Source organism: Lycium ferocissimum, chromosome 7, assembly GCF_029784015.1.
Source record: "Lycium ferocissimum isolate CSIRO_LF1 chromosome 7, AGI_CSIRO_Lferr_CH_V1, whole genome shotgun sequence".
Classification (NCBI taxonomy): domain Eukaryota; kingdom Viridiplantae; phylum Streptophyta; class Magnoliopsida; order Solanales; family Solanaceae; genus Lycium; species Lycium ferocissimum.
Genome location: NC_081348.1, coordinates 37,092,426 through 37,117,276, shown reverse-complemented (window position 1 = coordinate 37,117,276; position 24,851 = coordinate 37,092,426). Strand labels below are relative to the sequence as shown.

General features: G+C 34.4%; 3 protein-coding genes across 5 annotated transcripts; 1 reads left to right on the top strand and 2 right to left on the bottom strand.

The window, feature by feature from the left end:
- Nucleotides 1-582: 582 nt before the first annotated feature.
- On the bottom strand, nt 583-5,768 carry LOC132064775 (protein trichome birefringence-like 13). The gene is made up of 6 exons (XM_059457878.1): nt 5,305-5,768; nt 4,222-4,399; nt 3,201-3,341; nt 1,481-1,601; nt 1,123-1,257; nt 583-970 (listed from the first exon to the last, which is right to left on the bottom strand). Exons 1-6 carry the CDS (start codon nt 5,693-5,695, stop codon nt 707-709), a joined length of 1,230 nt encoding a protein of 409 aa, XP_059313861.1. The 5' UTR covers nt 5,696-5,768; the 3' UTR covers nt 583-706.
- Nucleotides 5,769-7,662: 1,894 nt separating this feature from the next.
- LOC132064774 (probable pectin methylesterase CGR3) lies at nt 7,663-12,685 on the bottom strand. 2 transcript variants are annotated; one of them, XR_009416628.1, is made up of 8 exons: nt 12,510-12,685; nt 11,237-11,365; nt 10,093-10,132; nt 9,767-9,805; nt 8,846-9,220; nt 8,592-8,647; nt 7,842-8,095; nt 7,663-7,792 (listed from the first exon to the last, which is right to left on the bottom strand). XR_009416628.1 is itself a non-coding variant. In XM_059457877.1 (7 exons), the coding sequence occupies exons 2-7, from the start codon at nt 11,345-11,347 to the stop codon at nt 7,940-7,942; spliced, it is 777 nt and encodes a 258-aa protein (XP_059313860.1). In that variant the 5' UTR covers nt 11,348-11,365; nt 12,510-12,684; the 3' UTR covers nt 7,663-7,939. The 2 variants fall into 2 exon arrangements, 1 of the variants encoding a protein (XP_059313860.1); XM_059457877.1 differs by having other exon boundaries at nt 7,663-8,095; nt 12,510-12,684.
- Nucleotides 12,686-18,334: 5,649 nt separating this feature from the next.
- Nucleotides 18,335-24,487, top strand: LOC132064773 (DUF21 domain-containing protein At4g33700). 2 transcript variants are annotated; one of them, XM_059457875.1, is made up of 11 exons: nt 18,336-18,908; nt 19,923-19,999; nt 20,096-20,179; nt 20,912-21,025; nt 21,165-21,251; nt 21,514-21,653; nt 21,748-21,835; nt 22,566-22,639; nt 23,649-23,770; nt 23,859-24,124; nt 24,238-24,487. In XM_059457875.1, exons 1-11 carry the CDS (start codon nt 18,731-18,733, stop codon nt 24,280-24,282), a joined length of 1,275 nt encoding a protein of 424 aa, XP_059313858.1. In that variant the 5' UTR covers nt 18,336-18,730; the 3' UTR covers nt 24,283-24,487. The 2 variants fall into 2 exon arrangements, with proteins under 2 accessions (XP_059313859.1, XP_059313858.1); XM_059457876.1 differs by lacking the exon at nt 20,096-20,179 and having other exon boundaries at nt 18,335-18,908.
- Nucleotides 24,488-24,851: the final 364 nt, after the last annotated feature.

The window sequence follows — 24,851 nt, the reverse complement described above, 5'->3', positions numbered from 1 at the left end:
TCGACTAAAAATTCTTCAAATCGGTGATTTTCATCTACTACCATTTCTACTGTTTGAGTTGGACCTTCCCAAGCATCTTGAATTGGTGCATTAAGATCACACTCATCCTCGATTATCACAAAAAAGATAATACATGTTATTATTATATCATGTGGCACTTCTTTTCTCCAAAAACGTGACGGTCCTGCAATAGTTTAAATTTTTATGTATTTTAATTTGATGTAGTTCCAATTTTAATGTACTTTTATTTAATGTATTTTCAATTTTCACTTTTCAATTTTAGCAACATCTTATATTTTATATTTGCACCTTTCATTTTTGTGATGTTTATATATTTTTTTATACAATTATAAAAATTAATTTATCAAAATTATACGCCAAAATTAAGATGCAAAATTAATATTATAAAGATATTACATAAACATAATTAGGTATATATAATATGATAAATTAAAAGGATTAAATATTAAAAAATAAATAATAAATAATAGGGAATAGTAATGGAGTGGATGAATAGTGTCACTCCAAATCTGAAGTGACACTGTTCACCCTCCAAAATGGAGGCAAATTTGCAACTGAGTAGGAGCAAAATGCCTCCATTTTTTACGCCAAAATGGAGTTTGGAGGTAAAAATGAAGGTGGGTTAGAGATGACCTACGAAATTAACAGAAAGAAATTGTACATAAAGAATGAAATCGTCATAACTTTAGGTCCTATCTTCGATATTGCTTAAATATGCTACAAACAAGTCGTTCCAGATATCTGTAAGTCCTGGTAAGCACCAGTGCATGCAATCATCATGTTTCTTCCCACCTGCTGTAGCCGGATGGGCATCGGCTCTAAACTCACTCATATGAGATATGTCTAGCATATGAAATCTAGTGCCTTCAAAGGCCCTGTACAGATGCTGGTTCACAAGGCGAACCTCCACATTTGTTCCGTTGTTTTGAAGGGAAAAGAGTTTCTCCACCTGGAAAACAGAACACAACACAACAAAAGCATAACAGTAAGAGGGCAAAGAATCTGTATGCCATCAATAACAGAGGTTACCCAACACTTGGCAACCAATGGACAGCTTTTCTTCTTTTTAGTAGTTAAAACTATTTAAATGGAGAGAGTTACCTCTTGAGGCCAGAGAGGCAGTGACCGCTGGCAAGAGCCACCTTGGTCCCAGTCACCTCCTTCAAAATGCCTTGGGGATTGGGTTCGCATGAACAGTGTCGTGCTAGGTCGCATTCTTTTATCCACATAAGATATCTAGTAGAAATAACACACAAAGAAGCTTAGAGAAGAAGCACATGTAAACTTCTGAGGCATATAGAGGCAACTGAAATTATGGTTTCCGAACAGGGCTGAAGCGAACATGTGAATTCATATCAGTAAAAATAATAATGTTCCCACAAGGCATGTCATATGCACATCTATAATGAAGTTTGTCCATCCGTCATAAATATGGCACAAGAGTAGGATAGAACAGTACCATATGCTTTAATACCATATCAAGCCCACTGTCGGGAGACACTGAAGGCACCACAGGATTGCCCTTTTCAAAGAAAAGCATGGGTGACTTTACTGGATCAAACTTCGAAGGAGCCCACCACCTAACAGAAGAATGGAAGGCAAGATAAGAAATCACTAATCAGTAAGAACAAGTAATCGAAGGTCAAGTTACTTAAAGATGCAATAACTGAAGCTAACAGAGTCCTGATCAAAAGAAAATTGAAGCTAATAGAATGTCAGCTCAAAATTACAGCAAAATTATATATCCACCTCCTTGGGCCATAAACATCATGTTACTAAACTAAACTCACCATTTTATATAAGAAATATAGATGCTGCGATACCAGACTTAAGAAATTATAGGTGCTGAGATACAACATAAACTTAAGAACTATAGGTACTGATATGCCTTGGCTCGGCGCCTATAATTCTATACACGTTCTGATTAACCTGAAGAACCAGAATCCTTAAAAGGCAACTCTTATTGGTTCATAAATTTTCAGGGGAGGCAGGGAAGAGAGAGCACCCATTGATGATCAATCACTTTTGATTTGGAAGATAAAGATTTATTGTGGGATGTCAACACAATCGAAGTATACAAAAAACAGTAAAAACAGCAAATAATGAAGAGCTACAACACAGTACCTGTGCAGTGAGAACATATACCAATGGGACTTAATTAGGTGACCATACCCTCAAACTGCTCCTTGTTTTCTTCCCTTCTACTTTATTCTTTGGTCACTGATCACTCTCTTTTTGACATCCAGAATAATCACCAAAGATCAAAAGGCAACACTGAACAATTTTACTAGCTCTCATTTAATGTGGAGGTCGTCTCTCTTTATATCTTCTTTTAATAACATAGCTCAGCAGTTAAGGCTTATCAATTTTGCTCTGTTTATTAGTTGCCATGTTTTCTTCACTGCCGTATTTTCTTTTTCATAACTGTTCTTGATTTGCTGCACTTGAGCCGAGGGTCTTCCGGAAATGCCTCTCTACCTCACAAGGTAGGGGTAAGGTTTGTGTACACTCTACCCTCCCCAGACCCCACTTGTGGAATTACACTGGGTATGTTGTTGTTGTTGTTGTTGTTGTAGGAATTGATGATGGGCTGAATACATCTGTGCTATAGTTTAGAAGGTTGTGCTTTAATGATATTCTGATCACAGTACCCTGCTTATTGCTATATGTTTCCTCATTTATCAGAATATCCAAACACGTATATGCTACGAACAACATTTCACCAATGCGAACTTCCTATCCAATGGGAAGTTTTACAATTTGATACATTTGTTTTACTTATTTGGTAGTTTTTACAACTCGAAATGCAGGAAACAAAGTTCACTTGTTAAACTGGTACTTCCCATGGCGTTTAGGTCATCATTCCAATGTGTTTTTCTTTTCCATTGGAAATCTTGAGGATCCACAGACAATAGAAAAAGAGAATGGATAGACCGAGTTTTGGCTCCTTTTGCAAAATTATCACAAAATGATTAGAGCTAATCCCATCAACATGGGTGGAAAAATGACTAGAGCTAATCCCATCAACATAGCGTTAGTACACCAATTAGTCAGACCCAAAGACGCTACACCAAAAAGAACATTAAGGATTAATTTTGTCATATTCACTTTTCACAGAAGCGAAAATAGTCTTGATGTTCACACCAAAGGAATCTTATTACACAAGAAAATAACCTTACCAGTGACCCGTATTAAAGATGAGAATGTCGTGGAAACTTGGCGCTTCCGCCCATGTTCCTTCTGGTACATCAACATCAACTCTATAACCCTCCTTATATCCTAGAGATTCCAGTACCCCTCCATTGACATTGACTGACCACCTATATAATACAAAATACAGAGAGTATCTATGAAGCCATGCAGAATGTCAAAGTAGTTCATAAGTTACTTAAGTCCTTGGAAATTGAGATGCAGGAGCAAGCCGTTATCAGCCTTAAGATCCAGAAAACTCACTTACAAACTTGTCATACCGGCATAAAACCACCAACAAAAATTTTCTGTTACAAATCGTGTTTTGGATTCATAAACAACATGCTTGGTGTGTAACTAACAAAACCATCCTTACTAATTATATGCCCAACACTTTCAGTTATACAAACTAGATATACTCTAGTATCATCTATGTATTACTAGAGCAAACCTTTGACCCATAGAATCCTATTTATGAAACATTAAAATCCCAATGAATAGCCATAAAACTGTTATGTTCCATGATTTAATCATGAAGACAAAAGAAACAGTTTCTTCATGAGTAACAAAGTACACCGCTATTCGTAGATGGGTAGACTCAGAAATCTTGAGTTACCAAGAGAACTTATTTTTTATCTCCAATTTTCCTCAATATTTACCAAAAGGATTCACATAGATAAGAGGAAGAAAAAAAAATCCACGATCTACAGTGTACACTTTCTCAGTAAAACTCTGTGGAAAACAAGTCGACAACTTCAGTTCTACTCTATCCCGCCTAGGGAAAAATAATGTCACAAGATGCTCATGGCACACTATAAGCAGAAGAATAACAGCAAAACAATTACTGAAGTATTGAGTAAGGAAGTCTCCACTTAAGCAAAAGTTGAATGATGGTCCTAGATTCTTATCTACATGACAGAAGACAGGCACGCATTGCCTAGTCTAACAATCTGTCAAATTAACATGATTAAAATTACATTAACACAAGTGAAACAACTTAATAAATCTTACCTGCTGTAACGAGCCAAAAGATTTGTCCGATGATACGAGATAGTAAGGTTATACTTCAGAAAGGTGAAACCACGATCAGCCCCAGCAGGGCGCCACTTTTTCACATCGCCTGATACCCACTTCAAAGTGCAGAAAAGTGAAACAAACATGTTCCTGTTTAAGGAGTCCCCAACAAACCCTGCACTGTTTAACATCCATAAGATCTAAAAGTAGCACTAGACCACCATCAAAAAATAAGATTAAAAAAATTAGGCTTCAAAAAAACTTGTGGCCATTAAATACTATACATGTTATCAACCATCATCACATTTGAACCAAATATACAGAAAAGTTTCTGTGTATTCAACCAGAGGCGAATCTAGTATATAAGCCACGGAGGCACCAACTGTTTTGTCTTCGACTACACACATACATTAGACTCCCTCTACTTCAATTTGTTTGTCTTACTTTCCTTTTTAGTCCGTTTCAAAAAGAAATACTGCCTAATTTGGCAACTAAAAAGGTATTATTAATATTTCACATTTATGATCACAAGATTAAAGAGCATTTGGGTACATTATACATATCTATAGCTAACAACGACAAGATTCAAAAGTCTTTCTTTACTTCCTCAAAATCCGTGTTAAGTCAAACTAAAAGACAAACAAATTGAAATGGAGGGAGTGTAATGAATGTAGGACAAAACAGTTAGTGCCTCCACGGCTTGGCCATGAGAATTTTTCACTTTTCACTTTATTTGAAAATCAGCGTTTTGCTATAAAAATTCCAAATACAAGTTGTATTTGGAAATTGGAAAACACCTAAAACCCTATTTTCAGTTTCTGCACAATCAAACAACCAAATATTGTTTCCAAAAACTATAACCAAACACAACTCCAGCTTCAACTCCAACTTCAAAATTCCAAATAAAGTGAAAAATATTAGGTTTTCACGCCAAACTCCTACTAAACAAACACAAAATTTATTCAGCAGTGTCTTTAAATCCTGAATTCGCATTCAACAGACAAACAAAAGGATGAACAATTTTGATGATTGAAATTATTGTCTAAAGCAAAGTAACACATGGAATTGGCAGAGAAGTACCGATATTGGTGTTTCTGAAGCGTTGAAGGAAGTGAAGAGGATCAAATTGAGGTAAATCACATTGATAGGGTTTCCAACGCCATTTAACAATGTCAAGCGCATTTGATTTGTTACTGCCAATGCAACTCCATCCTTTATAGATCTCTTTACAAGTGTTATCATAGCGCGGGGGGGAGTTGATACTCGGATCGTAAATCCAACGGCCATGAGTGAAGTTGCACGACTTGGAGTATAAGAGTTTGTTATTCAGGGAATTGGTTTGAGGTGATGAGGTGTTGAAGAGAGAGAAAGCGAGGAAGAGAGAAGCGAAGGAGAGAAGAGAGAGGAATAGACAAGAAGGAGATATTGGTAAAGAAGAGGGTTGCTTCACTTTCTTCCATTGATTCGCCATGGAAGGCTCCACTGTATCACTTCACTCTATGCTTCTATGTCATCGCCACTTGCCACTTGCAAAAAATTTCAGATCCGGCGCACTACATCTCTATTACTTACTCCGTCTTGTAAAAATGTTTCAAAAAAAATATTATCCCATTAAAAAAAATTATCTTATTCTAACATCAATTTGCTCAAAAAAAAAAATTAATACTTATTTTTTTTTCTTAGATAAAAAAATTAAAATTAAGCTAATTAAATAGGCTCTATGTCATCGCGACTTGCCACTTGCAAAAAAATTATTTTTTGGTTCTTTTTTCGTTTTTTCTCCTTTTCTTCTTTTCTATGTTTTTTACGGCGGTTCCATAAAATGGGAATTAATTTTCTCTTTTCAACTAATCACTTGTTCTCTACATCCAGTTATTTAAGGTGACTTTATAAATCCATTTGGATTCATGTTCACATATTCACCATTTTCACATTTGTCACATGTTAAAGGTAAAATAATTGTAATTATTATATAAATTAAGATTAATTTTTATTAATTTGCTAAGTGTTTATTTTTTTATTAAAGAAAAAAAGTTGCCAAAATTTTTTTTTTTTCTTCCGAGGATACTAAATTTGATTATGTTTTTTGGAAATTGTAGAATTTTCTCTTGAACGAATGATAGTAATCTCTGACATTTACTTGATTTTTGGTTTTGAAAAGAATGGATATCAGGGGAAAGGAAATTGTGTTTCAGAGAACAAAAATGTTTTGAGTTTTTCGTTTTCGATTGTAAAAAAAGAAACGAAAATTTTATTTTTTTATGTAAAAGGTAATTTGTAAGATTTTTAACATTTCCGTTATTAATTTTTTAATAAAAAAATTTGGAAAAAATAATTCCAGCGGAATTTAATGAATTTTTAAATTTTTTTTTAATATCTTTTTGAAAATATTAAGTAACGAAAATGGAAATTTTTTTTCTCCTTTTAAAACTATCAATGTTTTTTCCGGCGGTTCTATAAAATGGCAATTAATTTTCTCTTGTTAACCAATCATGTGTTGTTTAATATAAAGACACTTGTTCACTTTCAACCACCATTGTGGAGTTGTTTAAGGTTATTTTTCATAAATCTATATTTGGATTCATGTTCACATACTTTCACCATTTTGGACTTTAAACTTAACATCACATTGAAACTAAGGCGGATATAGGATTTGAGTTTATGGGTTTTAGATTTTCAAAAAAATTGGTCATTTAATTTTTGATAAACTATTTATACATATTAAGTAAATTTTTAACACAATTATAAATTTACACCAAAGCTATTACAAGAGGTTTAGCAGAGCCTCATTTGCAGGTTCTTTATTTTATTTTTATTTTTATTTTTTTAACTTTTCACTAGTTCATAGTATGAAATACATACAAGCGCCGATGCGCGCGCACATAATATGTTGTATTTGTTGTTTTTGCCTCTTCAGTTATTTTGTTCTAACATGCTTTGGAAGCGCCTATGTTGTCGGGGGAAAGTTGTGATGATTGTAATAAACGCTGCCCTCACGGAGGTGTAAAAGGTTTTTGTCGATTTCCTATCAAGACAGTGGATGTCCCGTCGGGTTACTAGCTATTGTCAGCCTCCCTGGTAAAAAATCCAAAATGCCTAACAAATCTGCAGCAACTCAATGTGACAATAATAAAATAGATAAGTTGAAATAGCTTTTTTCTTTTTTTACATTGTAAAGCTTTTTTTTTTTTTTTTTTTTTTTTTTTTTTTTTTTGAAAAAAAAATTAAAATAGTTGTTGAGGAAAATACTACATGAGGCATAAGAATATTCGCAGAATCAATAAAACCCCAACCCCATAAATAGAAATTAAATGACTCCTCTCAGTACAATAGTATGGAATAAGTAATTTTTTTCACATAACCTGCGTCGCATATATTAATACCACTAAGAAACTCAGAATTCCAAGCAAGACTAATTTAAAAGAAATGTACACAATATGACAAAAGAATCATAAATTACTTTTTGATTTAGCTTATACAGTACTCAATTCTCAAACAATGTCTGGTCTGGACATGGTAAACCAGCTATTTTTTGCAGCTACGAGGAGCTTTACCAATTGACAGCAAGCTCCTAGCCTATTATACAAGACCCATTCAGCCTATCATACAGAAACAACTTCATCCAACAAAATTGTCAACTTTTCAACACTTGGAGCATGTCATTTAATACAGCTGAAGACGCTTCGCATCTTTTTAACAGAGAGGTGTTTTATTATCAACGAAGAAGTGGTTTGAGGTGGAAAACTTGGCAGGTTGGCTTATAAGACCTCTTGGCTGCTGCTTGTTCAAATTTCTTAGTTGCTGTTTCATTCTCTTCTAAGCTGGTTTGAATGAAAAATCTAATCCACCAGGATGAGCTCCGCAATTTGGCCTACATAGAGAGAGATAAGCAAGTTAAGTTTTCATGCTTTGCAAAAGAGAACAGGGTTAAAAACTAGCCGACAACATCACTCTCTAGAATGAGAGCAGACTGAACAGTTAGGGCATTATCAGCAAATAGAAGATCCCATGTAATCAAAAGCCAAGACTCTTTAAATAGCTAATCATGACTCCACCATTTTGCAATCGAACCAACAGTATTCAATATATAGGAAACATCAATTACAGTAGCTGTAATTTTTTAAAACCTTTTAGATAGTGTACAAGTCAAGATGCATGGCACAGAGCAAGGGAGTTAGGTACTTATAAAAAAGAGAAAGAAGTGGGGAATTAGGTCTGAGTATAGCATACACAACGTTTAGCTGTAGTTTAACCAAAGATGTCCTGTTGTTGATGAATGCTAAATCTACAGATTCTACATATGGATAGATGAATATATCATTATCACATTTTAACTATGCGCTACAAAGACAAAATCATTGACTTACTGGCCGGCCAAATTTTGACAGCTCCGCCACTTTAACCCTTTGCTGACCAGGATAACCTAAAAAAGCAATCCAATATTTTAGATAAATGTCGAATGGTTCTTATTAAAAGGTCAAAAGTATTCATAAAGTAACTGCCTTCTTACAGCAAATAATATACAGAGTAACCCTACCTCAGTTTTACATCACCAGTTCCAAAATGTATATCAGCTGATCTTTTTAAGAAAATTGAAATGGCCAAAGTTCTTAGTATTTACCAGATAAAATAACTAAACCATCAGTAGCCACCCTTGCCAACTCTGGAAGAGTTTTGTTAAGGTATCTTGGAGACAAGTAATCCACTGCATCAGACACTATGACAAGAGAGAACGACTTTGAACGGTAGGGAAGAGGAAACTTAATATCGGCTACTCGCACAATCCCTTTGTGAACAAGAGCCTTGCAGTTGCTATCGGTTTCATCTAAATCATATGGTTCAATGCCCCAAGCTTCGGTATCCTCTTCTTTTAATAGTTTAGAGACCACTGAACAAGTTTCAGGGCCTACATGCAACACTTTACGCATGTTATCCCCATATGCTTTCTTCAGTACAGGTAATGCTCTGTGAAGCTCAGCTGTGCATGAAGCACCACCTAAAGAAATTGTACGCAAAACAAAAACAATATAAAGTCCAAAGCAAATAACTGAATTTTTCCTTTGCCAGCAAGAACAAAACAATTAAGGAACAGCAAGACTAACAAAAAGTATTTGGCTAAGCATCTTTTTAACAGCCAGTAAGATTAACATTAACAAATTCCTAGTAATTACACCAAGCACACATTATATAAATGAGAAATCAAGCCTTTTTTTTACGGATACCTTGTCATGGATCTACTTGCAACCAAAGACTTTAAGCATTCAAGAGAAAGGAAAAATATTAAGATTGTTATTCATCCCACATAATAATATACCTAGACGAACCACAGCAGCAAGATCATCATTATACTCTAATTGCAGACTCCTCATTTTTGTTTTTGTTTTTTTGATAACTCTAATTGAAGTCTCTTACATCAGTTCCGTGTACGAATATCTTTTTTTTATAATGCTAACATAAGTACGAAAATTATCTAGCAGCTGAGTTATACTTTGTCATGGCAGAGAAAACGCAAAAACTTTATTCAGTTGTCATAGATGGTTACCTTCAAGTCTACTAAGAGCATCTGCTGCACTTCTTCCACCTATCAGAGAAAACAGAAAAGAGTTCGCAATTCAGAAGGCAAATAAAAGAATGCACAGGAGCTGGGTTTACCATGTGCGCACCAGAAGGGTAGCGGCTGGGTTCCCATGCCATAAAAAAAGAAAAGAAAAAAAAAGGCAAATAAAAGAAAAACCATCTGCAATGATCTTAGAAAATAAAGATAGAGATCATCGTCATCCAGAATCATATGATCGGGAGATTATATGATAGCATAAAGACCTGCTTAGCCAGCATATGATCATTATAATGAAATATATGGCTACTAACCTGAACCATGATATACGTAACCAATGATCAGCAATGCACCCTGAAATTTACATAAAAGTGATCTAATCAACGGCTATTATAGGATTGGGATCATTTAACAAGATCCAACAATTAAGAAAATCAAGATTGACACAACATCAGAGGTGGAGCCAGGACTTGAAGTTTATGGGTTTTGTATTGCCACCAAAAACATAGCTCGTTTTACATATTGGGTTCGCAATTTAATAATTATACATATTTAATGAATTTTCTGATTTAAAAAAAAAAAGAGTATAAGCAAAAGTTACTGGGTTCATCCAAACTTGTATCTAATATTGTAGCTCCGCCCTTGCATGCCATCAAACAGAAACATTTTATGAATACTTAGAAGAGTAGCACAGAAAAGGAAAAGGGCATCGCCTAACCAATAAAAAATATGAGCTCTCATTATGGTAAACAGGCCCATGAATGGAATTATAGATAGCATGCTAATTCAAGAAGAGTGGAAACAAAATTATATATGTGGAGTAACAATATATCTAAGTAAGATAGATATATTTGCAGTAAGGTACCATCTAATTTGAATGGTATTAAGCATAGGAGATTGAGAACCTTATGCCAATTAAATCAAGTGTGTCATTGAACGGATTTTGCTAGTTCCTCCTGAGATTGCTTTACACCTAAATCATGCAAGACTATCCCTCAGTTTTAGAGGCTTCTCAGACCCTATTCTTTCATTTCTGCTTTATCTTCTCTGTTTTGGGGATGAATTGATTGGATATTCATAAGGAAGGCTTAAAAGAAAATAAGCATTTAAAGGCATGTTTATGAGTAACTCCCCAGTAATTGCATTGCTCCATAATAAGTTCCTTCAGTTGGTCAAAAAACTATAATAAGCCCGTTGTCCTAACAAATTCGAGGGTGTGACAGTTTTTGAAGACTTTTTTGTTGACAGTATAGTTAAAAACGTGCTTGCAGGGAAGTAAATTCTTTTAAAGGAAACTGTGAAGTTGCAGATTCTTTGTTTTTACTTTGCTCTGATCATGAAATTAATTTCCTTATGACTTTTTTCATAGCCAGCCCCTTCATATGAAAAAGTGTCAAACTTTATTAGTAATAAGCACAGTATCAAAGGGAAATAATAACAAAAGAGATGGACATTTACCACAAGAAGTCCCAAGGACAATAAAGGAGATGGACGTGATTTGGGGTGTAAGGAGCCCACAAATGGAATGCTCCCATTATCTGCAAGACGGCGAGTTGGCCTTCTTGACATATTGTCGAGTAGTAATAACTGAAGCATATCCAACATTAATACCAGTTAATAATAAGTTATGATTGCTGTTCGAAGTATTGTTATTTCATTTGATTCAGATGAGTATGGCAATATAATTGATACTACTAAACCAGGCAAAAAAGAGATGTGAGGTATAAGATGTCTTCTGAAAAGATTGGAGTATATAGTGCATGTCCTCTAAAAGATTGGAACAGTAATATGCATTTTATGAAAAAAATTGTTGTATATATTGTACAAATTGCCATAGAAGAACTTGACAGTGGAAACGACCTGATAACATTAACTCCCCTCTCTCAAGATACTTAATCATTTGGTAGAAATTCAGGCACAACAACTTGGTCCTTCATAACAGTATACATAAACAGATGGAAACAGACTATAGCTAAAAATTCTCTCTTCAACTTCAACTTTCTTGGCTTCGAAAATGTTCAAAGTTCATAAAGGACATTCAACTTAAAGAAGCAACATACTACTAAAACCATATCTATTTGATCCAAAGATGAATACTATTCATTCCAGTTATTTGTGCGTGGCGGACATAGTATTTGTGCAGAGGGTGCTACCTGAACCATATATAGAGCTGAATTTTCTTAGAAATTGGTGCAGAAGTACTCTACACAGTTACTTAAAATCTTGGATCCGCCTCTTTTTTAACATGTCTATTATGACATTGGAATATAATCCTCTAACTTAGTAATAAACCCCAAGAAAACTTGTTGCAGTAGTTTCTTATATAGTAACTCATTCATAATAAAAAAATAAAAAAATAAAAAGTGGGGAGGATCCTTAAGTCTATAACTAAACAAGGAAAGGTTGCAACTTAACAAAAGCTTGTATTAAAATCAAAATTAGTAAACGAAATACTACACCCATTCCTCTATACTTTGCAATTGTAATTCAAAGTTAACCTAAATTGCAACTTTTCAACTATAGTATAACTGTTCCATGTGATTCAAAAGAATATCAACAAAGAATCAAAGTACATTAACTAACAATAAAGTATATAAATGAACCAGTTCTTGAAACTGAAAAGACGGGAACTACATTTACTGCACAACGTACACAAACATAGAAACTAAAGACTTCAACTTTATGAAGTGGGTAACAATGGTGGGTTTTTCGGGTTAGGTTATAGAGCTACCTGGGTTGAAAGATCAGTGGAAATGAGATCGAGATCTTGAGGATGAAGGTGGGATCTGGATCTGCTTGCTTTGGGTTTATTACTACTTGTAACTATGTCGTCTGTGTTGGGGAATCTTTTAGAGGGAAAAATAAAATACTCCTTAAACTTTGTGTCTCAGATAATGTTTCTTTTTTTTTTTTTTTTCTCTCTCCGTATTACATTATTTAATTTGTTCACATATGGAGAGGTTTTGGGCCGGTGTGGATCGTTTTCTGGATTAGGATTTCTGGGCTGAACAGTCAGAACTCCATGGAATTGTAGGCCCAATATTGGGCCTTGATTAATGATTTTTCTGGATTGGATCTAACGCCAAGCTTCGAAGATGCACCCAAGCTAGGGCAATTTGCAGGATTGTCCTTTGCTTTAATTTCTGTCCCTCAAAATGGTGGTCTTTAACTTTTGTCCTTAAAGGTAGAATTTGCAAATTTCTACCTTAAGGCAGAATTCTGCCCATGCAAATTTTGCCTTAAGGCTCAAATTCTGCCTTGCATGGACAGATTTACAAAATTCTGCCTTGCAAATTTTATTTTTATTTTTTTACTGAGTTGGGGTTCGAATCCACAACCTCGAGGTATTAGGCGAAGGACAAAACTTAAAGACCACCCCAAATGAAGGGAAATCCGCACAAAAAAAAAGCCCAAGTTATACCTTCTTTCGGTAGAAATAGTGCTTATTGACCAATTTTCAACTTTGTTTTGTAAAATAAGTTACCATCCGGGGAAATCCAAGTGAAATTTAAAAAAAAGCCCAAGTTACAACGCTATCTAGAGCTTTTTGATGGTAGAAATAGTGCTTATTGAGCAATTTTCAACTTTGTTTTGTAAAATAAGTTACTATCCTAATGTTAAAATTCAACAACCTAAATTTTCTACCCTAATCAGCGACCTCCGTATTCTTCTATTTAAGGTCATGCCCTCAGTAAGCTGGATATACGTCATGTCATGTCTAATCACCTTTCTTCAATGTTTTTTTGGCCTACCTTACCACTGTAGCCAACCTCCCAGACCTGGGGTTCTGCGCATCTCTTCTTCACATACCTGAACCATCTTAGTCTCGCTTCCCTTATCGTGTCTCCACCACATAGGTCACTCCCACCTTGTCCCCAGTATCTTCATTTATAATCTTATCTATCCTAGTACGCCACAAATCCACTTCAACATCATCATTTCCGCAACTTTTATCTTCTAAACATGAGAGTTCTTAACTGACACACACTCCGCCCCTTATAACACAGTCGGCCTAACCACTACTCTGTAGAACTCATATGTAAGTTTTAGTGGTACATTCTTATCGCACAAGACTCAGGTTGCGAGCGTAAATTCATCCACCCCCCACCAATACGACGTGTGACGTGATCATCGATCTTCCTATTTCCTTGAATTAAAGCCCCAAGGGCCAAGATACCGGTGTGTCAAGCCTCACTTCCACGCCAACCCCATGCATTACATCACTGAACTTGCACATCAAGTACTTAGATTTGGTCCTGCTCAACATGAACCCTTTAGACACTAGAATTTGTCTCCAAACCTTCAATCTAGTGTTAACTTCGTCACGAACTGCATAAATCACAATTAATGATATTGATGAGCCCCCAACAACTTATTTATTACTCCTATTCAGGGTCTGGAATATCATGCATCGACTATTAGACTCCACAGGGTCTGAAATATCATGCATCGACTATTAGACTCCATATACCTATTTCTCACATTCTGGTCTTTTGCATGGCCTGAGATTGACAAACTAAACTATGCAGAAAAGTAGAACTAAAAAGAAAAAGAGATGCGAGTAGTACATTTGACTAATCATTGAATCAAAAGTTGAATTAAGTCGATTTAATATTTTAAAATTAAATATTAGATATTCAAAATTATACGAAAGTACTATAAGTTGAAATTCTTTTATGTTTATACGATTAAAAATTATTTTAAATGTCGGTCAAAATTCACATTGTTTGAACATCCAAAAGCAAAAGACAACAAATAATTTGAACCGGAGGCATATACGATATGTAGCACAAGTATAAAACAATCTTTTTATTTTATGTATTTTTTTGTGAAAAGATAAAAGCGCTTAATTTGCGGGTTGTTTACTTTGTTCAATGACTCTACGTATTTTTAAGATTATATTCACTGAAAGTTGTGCAGCTTTGTTTCGGGAAAGAGCCAACGAGCAATTTTTGCAATTTGCAAATTGTCAATGCTGTGCTGCGTAGCGCAAAATTCAAAATGACATTTAGCCCAAGACTTTGAGTTTGAATTATTCTAAAAATAGAGTAACTTTGTACTGATGTTAGCCGTTTGACAAAAATAGAGTGATTTAGCCTGTCTAGCCAAAATACTAGGCGTTTGACAAATTAAATTTGTTTTCAAATATTTTATATTTCAAACATTAAAAGGCATTTAGTATTTTTTTTCTTAAAGGTAGAGGTAAGGTTTATCGGAAACAACCTCTCTACCGCATAAAGATAGAAGTAATATCTGCTTATATCCCATTCTCTCTAGACCCCACTTGTGGGATTATACTGAATATTTTGTTGTTGTTGTTGTTGTAGTATTTCTTTTCTTAAATGTATCCGTATCGTTTGAATATGTGATGTATTAATTAAGTGAAAGATTTAATGTGAGGCAAAAAATAATTAAGACAAGTACCATTTTTTTAATAATGTATGGTATAAACTGGGTATCAACCAGAATCTCCTTAAAATCATTTAAAAATATAGAAGTAGATATATACATGTATTTATAAAATCAAAAAATACTAAATATTACTCCCCCGATCTTTAGTACTTATCCACTATATTTGAATTTCTTTTTTTGTTTGTTCATTTTAGCAAATAAAGTTTTTTTTTTAAAATAAAATAAAATTGCCACTGTCTTTAAGTAATTATTTTCCGAACTAATTAGAATATTAGTAGTCAAATCTAAATTTTCAAAGTACTATTGGTAGGGATAAAATAATCACCTATTTAATGCTTTCTGACTCTGAGAATGCAATATGCAAATTGGATAAATAAAAGGGAGGGAGTATGCATTACGGAAAACATCTTTTGCAAAATCAGCATATGTTGACCTTGAAAAGTTGAAATATCAAAAGTTACCAAGCTAGAATTATAAAGTTAGATAGTAACAAATTTACTCCCCTTAAATATAAAATTTGGCAAGTTACCAAACAAGGGAGTGGGCATTTCAGGCTAGCATAGGTTGTCCGTTCTGAATTATTAAATAGATCATGTTCCATGTTCATAACTTACCACTTGACTAGTATAAAACCAAATCTTAACAGACATTACGTGGACCCAACACTTTTCTCTAGTCTCACCAGAAAGGATCAGCTTTCAGTGACAAATGACAATGACCATTAAGTGCGTACACTACATTCTTAACCGTCTACTTAGCTTAATTGTTAATTAATTATGGATGAAATCAGTGTATAATTTATTATGTTGTTCAATAATACAGTATTATGTACTTTTACGTAGTTGGGCCGCAGCTGTCAGAGGATCATTACCACGAGACCAATTGAAAATACAAGGTTTTAAGGTGCTAGGATTTGGCCAAGATAATAAAATAATCCTCCTGCTAATATGGTACTTACCACTAAATAAATGAAAGCGCATCTTACAAATAGTGAATCCGAACTCGTGTGGAATGGGACAGTAGCAGGGATAACATTAATTATACTAGTATATTATACCCCATCACAGTACTTTGATTTTTTTTTTTTTTAAAGGATGCAGGTAAATCTGTGGATACTGAGCATCATAAAGATGATTTAATAAGATTGGAAATTCGTAATTAGTTAAGTGATATAGAATTCTTGATAACATTACGAACATATATGTTTTTATTCTATTTTTCTCGTCAATATATGATCATATATTGTCTTCGAACAAAGTCCTCTAATATGTGAAAGTTAAGATAAGGGGGGAAATGGGGCTTATTTCAAAATTTTACCCATCTATTTTGATTAGGGAGTCTAGTTGGGTCGCAGCTGTCATACATGTCAGAGGATCATTACTCCGAGACCAATTGAAAATAAAAGGTTTTAAGGTGCTAGGATTTGGCCAGGATAATAAAATAATACTCCTGCTAATATGGTACTACCACTAAATAAATGAAAGCGATAGTACTCCCTCTGACTTATCCATTTTAAACTTTTTACATTATTTAAGAAATAATAAATAAGGAGTATAATTTACTAATATATCATATTAATTGGTGCATATTTTTATTAGATTTCAAAAATAATTGAAGTGAGTAATTAATATTATAGGTAAAATAGAAAAAATAAATTGTCTTATTTTAATATGCTAAAAGTGACAAGTAAAAGTGAACGGAGGAAGTCAATCCGAACTCGTGTGGAATGGGCTGTAGCAGAATAACATTAATTATATTAGTATATTATACCCCACTATAGTACCATTTTTTATTTTATTTTTTTTTTTTTTTTTTTTAAGGATGCATGTAAATCTTTGGATGGTGAGCATCATAAAGATGATTTAATAAGATTGAAACTTCGTAATTAAGTGATATAGAATTCTTGATAACATTACGAACATATATGCTTTATTCTATTTTTCTCGTCAATATATGATCATATATTGTCTTCGAACAAAGTCCTCTAATATGTGAAAGTTAACATAAGGGGGAAAATGGGGCTTATTTCAAAATCTTACCCATCTATCTTGATTAGGGAGTCTGATTGGTTTAATCGATGCACATATTTCTTTTTCCATTTATTTCCACTGATTTAAACTTAAGGTAATATTTTTTGCTTGGTTACACTAAAAAATTATACTTAGTTTGTCTCTGTCATCTCGACAAAAAATCAACCTACGATCACGATTCTTTGACATAAATATTCAACATAACAATCTTCACGTGGACACATATTTCTCTTTTGAGCTAACAATGACTATATTACATACGCCTAAATTCTAATTTGCTTTGTGTAAATAGTTAAATAGGGACACGTGTTCAAGTTTTGGTCAAGCAAGAATGAGAAGATCGAACAGGTAATTATTAAGACAAAGAAGTACATTTATAAAAGGACCAATAAAGCGAGCAAGAGAAAGTTCAAATACAAATATCACAAGTTCCAATCCAAATGTATAAAATATTTCCTATTTGACCAAAAAAAAAGTTGTTCACTGTCCCAATTCATACTTCAGTACTTGAAAAGGTGACTAGGAAAGGTAGGTATTTTCTCAATTGTTTGACTATTTTTTTCAATTGAATTTCATTTATATATATTCAGAGAAAATATTAAGATTTTGAATTTATATACTCTAAAGTTTTAAAAAAAGAAAGTTATTGAGTTTATGATAAACTATTCATATATATTAAATGGACTTTTTACCATTGCGCCAAATTATTCGCATTCTATCGAACTCGCAAGTGGAATGCTAGCAAAGCTAATGTATATTATTAACAATATAATAAAATTTTATATTGTTAATATAATTTAATTTATAATAGTAGTAAAAATTAACTTACCATTAGAAAGGAGCCTTTTCTTTTATTGCATTGAGAAAAAAGAAAAAGAAAGAGAGTGAAACAAAAGGAATATATTCGGGTAATAACTTTGCGAGATCCTGTAAGGAAAAAGAAAACAGAGGTGTAATAAAGTTAGATAGAATTGTCAAGAGGAAGTCATAAGCCAACAAATAAAGATTTTATTAGAGTGAAACAAAAGGAATATTTTTATTTCCATGAGCCAACAAATAAAGATTTTATTTTATTTTTTATTTCCATGACTATATATAATGACAAAGCAAACAGATCAGCTGCATCACTATCAACTTCTCTTTACAAGCTAACACGTAACCTTCACGATTACTTCACCTTCCTATCTCCATAATCTCCACTGTAGTTGCCGTGTTCTTCACCGTCGGAAAATCCTACTTGTCCTATAAATACATATTTTTTTTTTAAAATAGAGTATATACTATATACACAAATATATCTCTAGTAAAAAGAAAACGAGGAAATTGTGAACTCTGAAGTGTATTTGTTGATTCGAGAAAGTTGTTACTGTTTTTATTCTGTCTTTTTGTGAGAAAGCATTTTTGGTGTGAAGTTATTATTAGGGAGCTTAGAGAATGGAGGTGATTGTATACTGGCTTGTGTTTCTCTAACATTAAGCTTTTTGAGGATTTCTAGGGTTGTATATATTGAATGGCGGTGGAGTATAGATGTTGTGAGACAGGGTTCTTTATACATATTGTGATAATTGTATTTCTGGTAGCTTTTGCTGGGTTGATGTCTGGTCTTACGTTAGGACTTATGTCCCTCAGTTTAGTTGATCTGGAAGTTCTTGCAAGGTCTGGAACTCCTTCTGATCGTAAAAATGCTGGTAATTGTTACTTGTTTCGTTTTTCCAGGCTGTTATTAAGTTAATTTTGCTGAGTTCGGCTGCTTTTATGCTATTTAATGAAGTGGATTTTGTTAGTTTGTACAGTAGCAAATCATGTCTATTTTAATGAATGTTCTTGGATTTTTCTATATGGTACATGCAAAATCTTCTCAGGCTGCTTCATCATGCTTTATTTAGTATTTTTCCTTGGCTTCTTTTGCTTCTGTTATTTCCTTTTTTGGACTGCTTTGATTTGCTTTTCTTTGAGCCGAGGCTCTAGTGGAAACACCCTCTTTACCTCCTGTGGTAGGGGTAAGGTTCGTACACTCTACCCTCTCCAGACCCCACTTGTGTGATTACACTGGTTATGTTGTTGTTGTTGGTAAATGCAAAATCTTTGAGCAATAAATTTAGTTTCCTTCAGCTTACGTATTTTAATAAGCTTCTCTTTGAGAGAAGAGAGAGTAGCAGTCAATATTCTTAGACTTTGTATGGACTAGGGACTAACTATCTGGCATCTGCCAAGAAATGATTTTTTTTCTTTCTTGAGTAACATTTGAATTAATCAATGAATCATCTTTGCTGCAATCCAAAAGTAGTTGGGGTCTGCTATATGGATCCTCTGTATCAACTTTGTTCAATTTGTGCTTATTGCATTTCGATACTAAATAATTTGTCAATGCAAATTAGGAGTTCTCATAACTAATTTCAGTACAAGTTGACTAACCTTGAATGCCAAACTTTAATTTGTTGTGATTCTGCTTCTCCATGCATAATTTGTGGTTGCTTTTAGTTAGACGATTTGGAAAAGAGGGATTTTGATTTTTGATAATGATGAAAAGAGAGCGAGAGAGCTAGTCATGCAAGTTTTATCTGCTGTCTCAATAGGTTGTAGAAGTAGATGATACTAAAAATTATATTAAAGGTTTGAGATAATCTGGTGGCACCCCATCACAGTGATTATTTCGGGAATTATGGTTTCACAAGTTATACTCTTTGCTTTTGTCTTAACAGAGAAGATCTTGCCTGTTGTAAAAAATCAGCATCTTTTGCTTTGCACCCTGCTTATTTGCAATGCTGCTGCGATGGAGGTATATATGCAAGATTGTGATTTTATGTTTCAACAGAAATTCTTGCATTATTTGGAAATTTATTTAGCTCTTAAAAATTGTGTGATATGCTTTCAGGCACTTCCCATTTTTCTCGACGGCCTAGTTACGGCTTGGGGTGCTATACTGATTTCTGTCACGTTGATTCTTCTGTTTGGTGAGGTGTGGATTTTATTTTTTGTTGAATATAAGCTTGAAAACTGACTAATCAGGACATAAGGATTTAGGGATGACAGTTGGGTGGCATCGGTGGCTGGGCATTCCCTTGCACCCACCCAGATAGGAAGGTAATAGGGTCCCATATGGTGTGTGTGCCTCTCTGCCGTTTATGGCTTTATCTACCCCGGATTTATACATGTGGGGCCGAATTCACATTAATTACGTGATGTGATTCTTAGGATAGTCAATGCCCTTTGTTAATAGGGTTCATTAAGTTTTCTCTTAAGTTGCTTTATGATTATTTTGATAATTGGTGGTGAAATTGCTGTCACTCCCTCTCACTCATTAAGTGCAATCAATTCTCTTAAATTTTTTTGAAGGAAATATATAGTAAGATTCTTCAGCATTAGTGAAACTGGCAAACGAGTTTCTGTGTTGGGGTTTACTCTCTGCACCTCATTACCATCCATGGGTTGTTACCTTAAGATGCCATTAAATTTACTGGACAGTCTGGGTGGCATGTAAACAAGCTCCGAAGTGAAAAATGCTTCTTATTCCTCGTTCTATGCTGCTTGATTAATGAAGGATTAATTTGATAAAAAATGTATTGTTCTTAAGAACACAACTTATCAAGAGTTCATATGTATTATTTTCCTTAGAAGCGAAAGAATTAAGCTGTTTGGTGAAACCCATGATGAATTTACATGTGCTGCTTTCTATTGTGTGGTTGTGCAGATCATACCACAATCTCTTTGCTCAAGATATGGACTTGCAATAGGTGCAGCTACAGCCCCAATTGTTCGTGTTCTTGTTTGGATCTGTTTTCCTATTGCATATCCAATAAGCAAGGTAGACTCCTTTATGCAATGATTTTAGGTTAATTTCTGAATTGAGTGCCAACTGTATTCCAAGTTGGATTATCAAATGTTGGGTTTGGGATGGTACATGTTTGTTTTATATTACTAGCTTATTTTGTTGTGATTTCCAGCTGTTGGACTTTCTGCTGGGACATGGAAATAAAGCTCTTTTCCGACGAGCTGAGTTGAAAACTCTAGTAAATTTGCATGGGAATGAGGTAAGTAGTTGAAGCTATGTTGTTGATACTGTTACGTGCTCGTGCTTCTACCACATTGCCACATAGATCTAGCTGTGTTTATTTCCCATATCTTCTAATTGACTTATGGCTTCATTTAAACCACTTGAATTAGGATTCTACTTGTTTTTCGATCTAGAGAATCTCTACATTCTCTATACCGCTAAACCACTTGAATTAGGATTCTTACTTACCATGTGTTGATTATTTTATATTTCTATCACCATGACTTACTTGTAAACAGGCTGGTAAAGGCGGAGAACTTACACGTGATGAAACAATGATAATTGCTGGTGCTCTTGAGCTGCATGACAAAACAGCTAATGATGCGATGACCCCGATATCTGAAATCTTTGCCATTGATATTAATGCAAAGCTGGACAGGTTTCTATGTTTTTGAGGTCATTATAAGTTATAGATTTATGTATCATTGCTTCTTCAGCTGCTTGATACTCTATATTCCCCCATTTATGTCCAGGAATCTGATGAACTTGATTTTGGAGAAAGGGCATAGCAGGATACCGGTCTACTATGACCAACCTACAAACATAATAGGGCTAATTCTGGTAATTGTTAAATCATTTGTGCAGTTTCCATCGACGTAGTTGGAAGCATCTTCTTGCCTAATTTCGGCACAAAAATAAAACAATTCCTCTCCACGAACTTCGATTTCTTTTCCTGCATGTTGCCAACTTTGTGGCGACTCTGTCTCTATGATTTATGAACCCAAAAAACTATTACTTTCAATCATGGTTCCGCTTGAATCGTGATTTTGACTTTGTAGTGACTTGGTATGTTTCTATGAACCCATAGACTGTTGAACTTTGTTAGGAGAGAAATATCACCACTTCTTGAAAGTGTATGGAAAATCTCCTCCTAGAAACCAACCTTCTTTTAACAAAAGTTAAAAACAATGGCCATATAAGGCCAAGTTAGGACGTTCAAGGGCTTACATGGGGCCAGAGGAATGGTGGCTGCTTTTGGAACTTTTAGGGCTTCCGATATCTTTTTCCCTAGTATCATTTCTTAATTCATTTTTACCCAAGACAAAACTGTATTCATTACCAGATTTTATACTAATAATGACTTCTCCACATAGTTCAAAACTTTCAATTTCCTCAAAGAATTCTGTCTCTGATTTAAGTGTATTCTCAGAGCTAAGCTTGCTTTTGCCTTGTCTTTTCATATGTGTAGTTAATTGTACTCATCCACCATCCGCCCAACCATCTATAAACAAGTCTATGTTCCATTTTCGTCATTAATTCCATTAATGCCTACTTGTTTATGACATTGTAGGTCAAGAATTTGTTGACCGTCCATCCAGAAGATGGAACTCCTGTGAAGAACGTTACCATCCGAACAATCCCAAGGTATGTATTATATCATAAGTGTTGGAGAACTATTAAGGCTTTACATGGCTGCAAAAGCAAATTACTCTTATGCTTTCTTTGGTTTGTGATTGCTGCTAGCATATATTAACCTTTTTTGTATCCGTTGCTAGCATATATTTAAATTCAAGTTCTTTTCACCGGCTTTTTTTCCCCAGTAACTCAGGTTCTTTTGGCATGTAACCTTTTCATAGTCTGTTCATCCTGGCGTTGGTGATTCTAAATCTCCAGAAACTCAGTTAAACTTGTTTTGTGTTGTGAATTGTGACTGGTTTGTCAATTTTACAAGGAGTTTTAGGCGTATTCCTGACGTGTGAGCCTCTAAATAGTCAGAAGTGGGAAAGAACTGGTTTCCCCAAAATTTCTCTTAAAGATTCGAGTGTAACAGGCCTCTAATAAAGATGTATGTTCAATTAATTTAAAAACAAAGTTTGAGTGGAAGGATTTCTGTTTGAGGTTTTGTTCAATTAATTCTAAAACTAAGGGGTAAAGATAAGATTTTCCAGATCCCTTGTATGCATCTATTCAGTATAGTATAGGACAGTTGAAAATTATGTGGTTTCACATTGAATGTCATTTCTCCATTCAGTGAGAGTTGGTTCAACTGGTATCCCAAGTGAAATCAAAAACATGATTTACTTCAATTCGGAAAAAAGTTTATTTTTTTAAAAGAAAAATGGGTGATTTCACGTCTCAAAATATTTAAAAATGCATTTACTGTAATGATAAAGTCTGGCTCATGAAAGTGAACATGACATTCAACTAGAATGTAGACAGGACAATTTAAATGCTGTCAATGATAGTATCATGTGTATTCAAGATAAAAATATTTTTGTCTTGTGTTTTATGTCATCTAAGAATGGAAGGCCATCTGGTTTGTGTCAGTGATGCTGCATCCATTTTAGGTTGCAATTACTGTGTATGATGATTCTTCTTATGCTTTCAATATTCCTCATAAACCTCCTTCGTGATTTCTGTTCTTATGGTGCAGGGTCCCAGATTCTATGCATTTGGATGACATACTGAATGAGTTTCAGAAAGGTCATAGCCATATGGCTGTGGTTGTAAGACAGTGCAACAAGGATATGGATGCTAGCAAATCCCCTGTAGAGAGTACGTTCTGGTTGCTAACTTATTTTGCTTTTATCACATGTAAACCTTCTTTAATCTGGACACTCCACACCTTCTCTTTGCTCGCCAGATCCCGTGAAAGATGTCAGGGTAGACATTGATGGTGAAAAGACTACACCCGAGAAGAGTCTGAAGACAAAGCGATCATTGCAGAAGTGGAAGAGTTTTCCTAATGGTGGAAATGCTTCATTCAAAGGTACTAGGAGCAAAAAGTGGACAAAAAATATGTATTCGGACATTCTGCGAATAGATGGAAATCCCCTGCCAAAACTCCCAGAAGAGGAAGAGGTTGTTGGAATAATAACTATGGAAGATGTTATTGAAGAGCTTTTACAGGTAAACTGAATAAAATTTGCTATATGTAGAGCTTTTAAAGTTTTGCTTCCTTGACTTTTGCAGCTTGAAGGTATCTAAATGTGAACTCATTTACCCCCCCTTTTTTTGTGTAGGAGGAAATCTTTGATGAGACGGATCACCATGAGGAGGATTCATGACCGTAGTTATGTTATACACAAAGTATAATTAGAAATTTTGATGTCTTATTTAAGAAATATGCTTTAGCGGACTTCAGAACAACTATAGTAGAACATTCTAGACGTTTTGTGCAACTCTTGTCTACTGAAAAAATGTAGCCTCAAAAAGTGACAAAAGTTAATTTTCTTTCTGATATAAGATGGTTTGAGTTGGCACCCAGAGAAATAGTCAGTATTGGAGTAATTTATGGTACAATGCTGAGTTTTGCCGTGTGTAACTTCGCGGTTGGCCTAATGTGTTAAATTTTCCAGATTGGCTGTTTTCAAGATTAAACTAATTAAAGATGGTAGATAGGAGTCAAAAATAACTTGTATCATAGTAAACTACCTAAAGATGGTATTTGGAAATAGGAATCTTGAAGGGATACTCGAGCTGGTAATATTGGCCTACTGTTCAGTTTTCAAGTGATGGTATAAATTGTTGTTTGCTCTCAACGATTAACAACTTAACATGGTGTTTACAGTTAAATGACTTCTTCTCAAGGGTCAAGCTTTTGTTCTCTTATTAGTTCCTGAGTTTTTCTGAAGTT

What these genes read in the sequence shown, in the direction of transcription:
- LOC132064775 (XM_059457878.1), bottom strand. Translation starts at nt 5,695, where the DNA reads ATGGCGAATCAATGGAAGAAAGTGAAGCAACCCTCTTCTTTACCAATA. An exon ending in CTTTTGGCTCGTTACAGCAG is followed by an intron (nt 3,342 to 4,221) that starts GTAAGATTTATT and finishes TGTATTATATAG; the next exon opens with GTGGTCAGTCAATGTCAATG. An exon ending in ATATGGTATTAAAGCATATG is followed by an intron (nt 1,258 to 1,480) that starts GTACTGTTCTAT and finishes TATTTCTACTAG; the next exon opens with ATATCTTATGTGGATAAAAG.
- LOC132064774 (XM_059457877.1), bottom strand. Translation starts at nt 11,347, where the DNA reads ATGTCAAGAAGGCCAACTCGCCGTCTTGCAGATAATGGGAGCATTCCA. An exon ending in TTACGTATATCATGGTTCAG is followed by an intron (nt 9,806 to 10,092) that starts GTTAGTAGCCAT and finishes TTTCTCTGATAG; the next exon opens with GTGGAAGAAGTGCAGCAGAT. An exon ending in TGGTTTAGTTATTTTATCTG is followed by an intron (nt 8,648 to 8,845) that starts GTAAATACTAAG and finishes TTGCTTTTTTAG; the next exon opens with GTTATCCTGGTCAGCAAAGG.
- LOC132064773 (XM_059457875.1), top strand. Translation starts at nt 18,731, where the DNA reads ATGGCGGTGGAGTATAGATGTTGTGAGACAGGGTTCTTTATACATATT. An exon ending in ATTAATGCAAAGCTGGACAG is followed by an intron (nt 21,654 to 21,747) that starts GTTTCTATGTTT and finishes ATTTATGTCCAG; the next exon opens with GAATCTGATGAACTTGATTT. An exon ending in ACCATCCGAACAATCCCAAG is followed by an intron (nt 22,640 to 23,648) that starts GTATGTATTATA and finishes CTTATGGTGCAG; the next exon opens with GGTCCCAGATTCTATGCATT.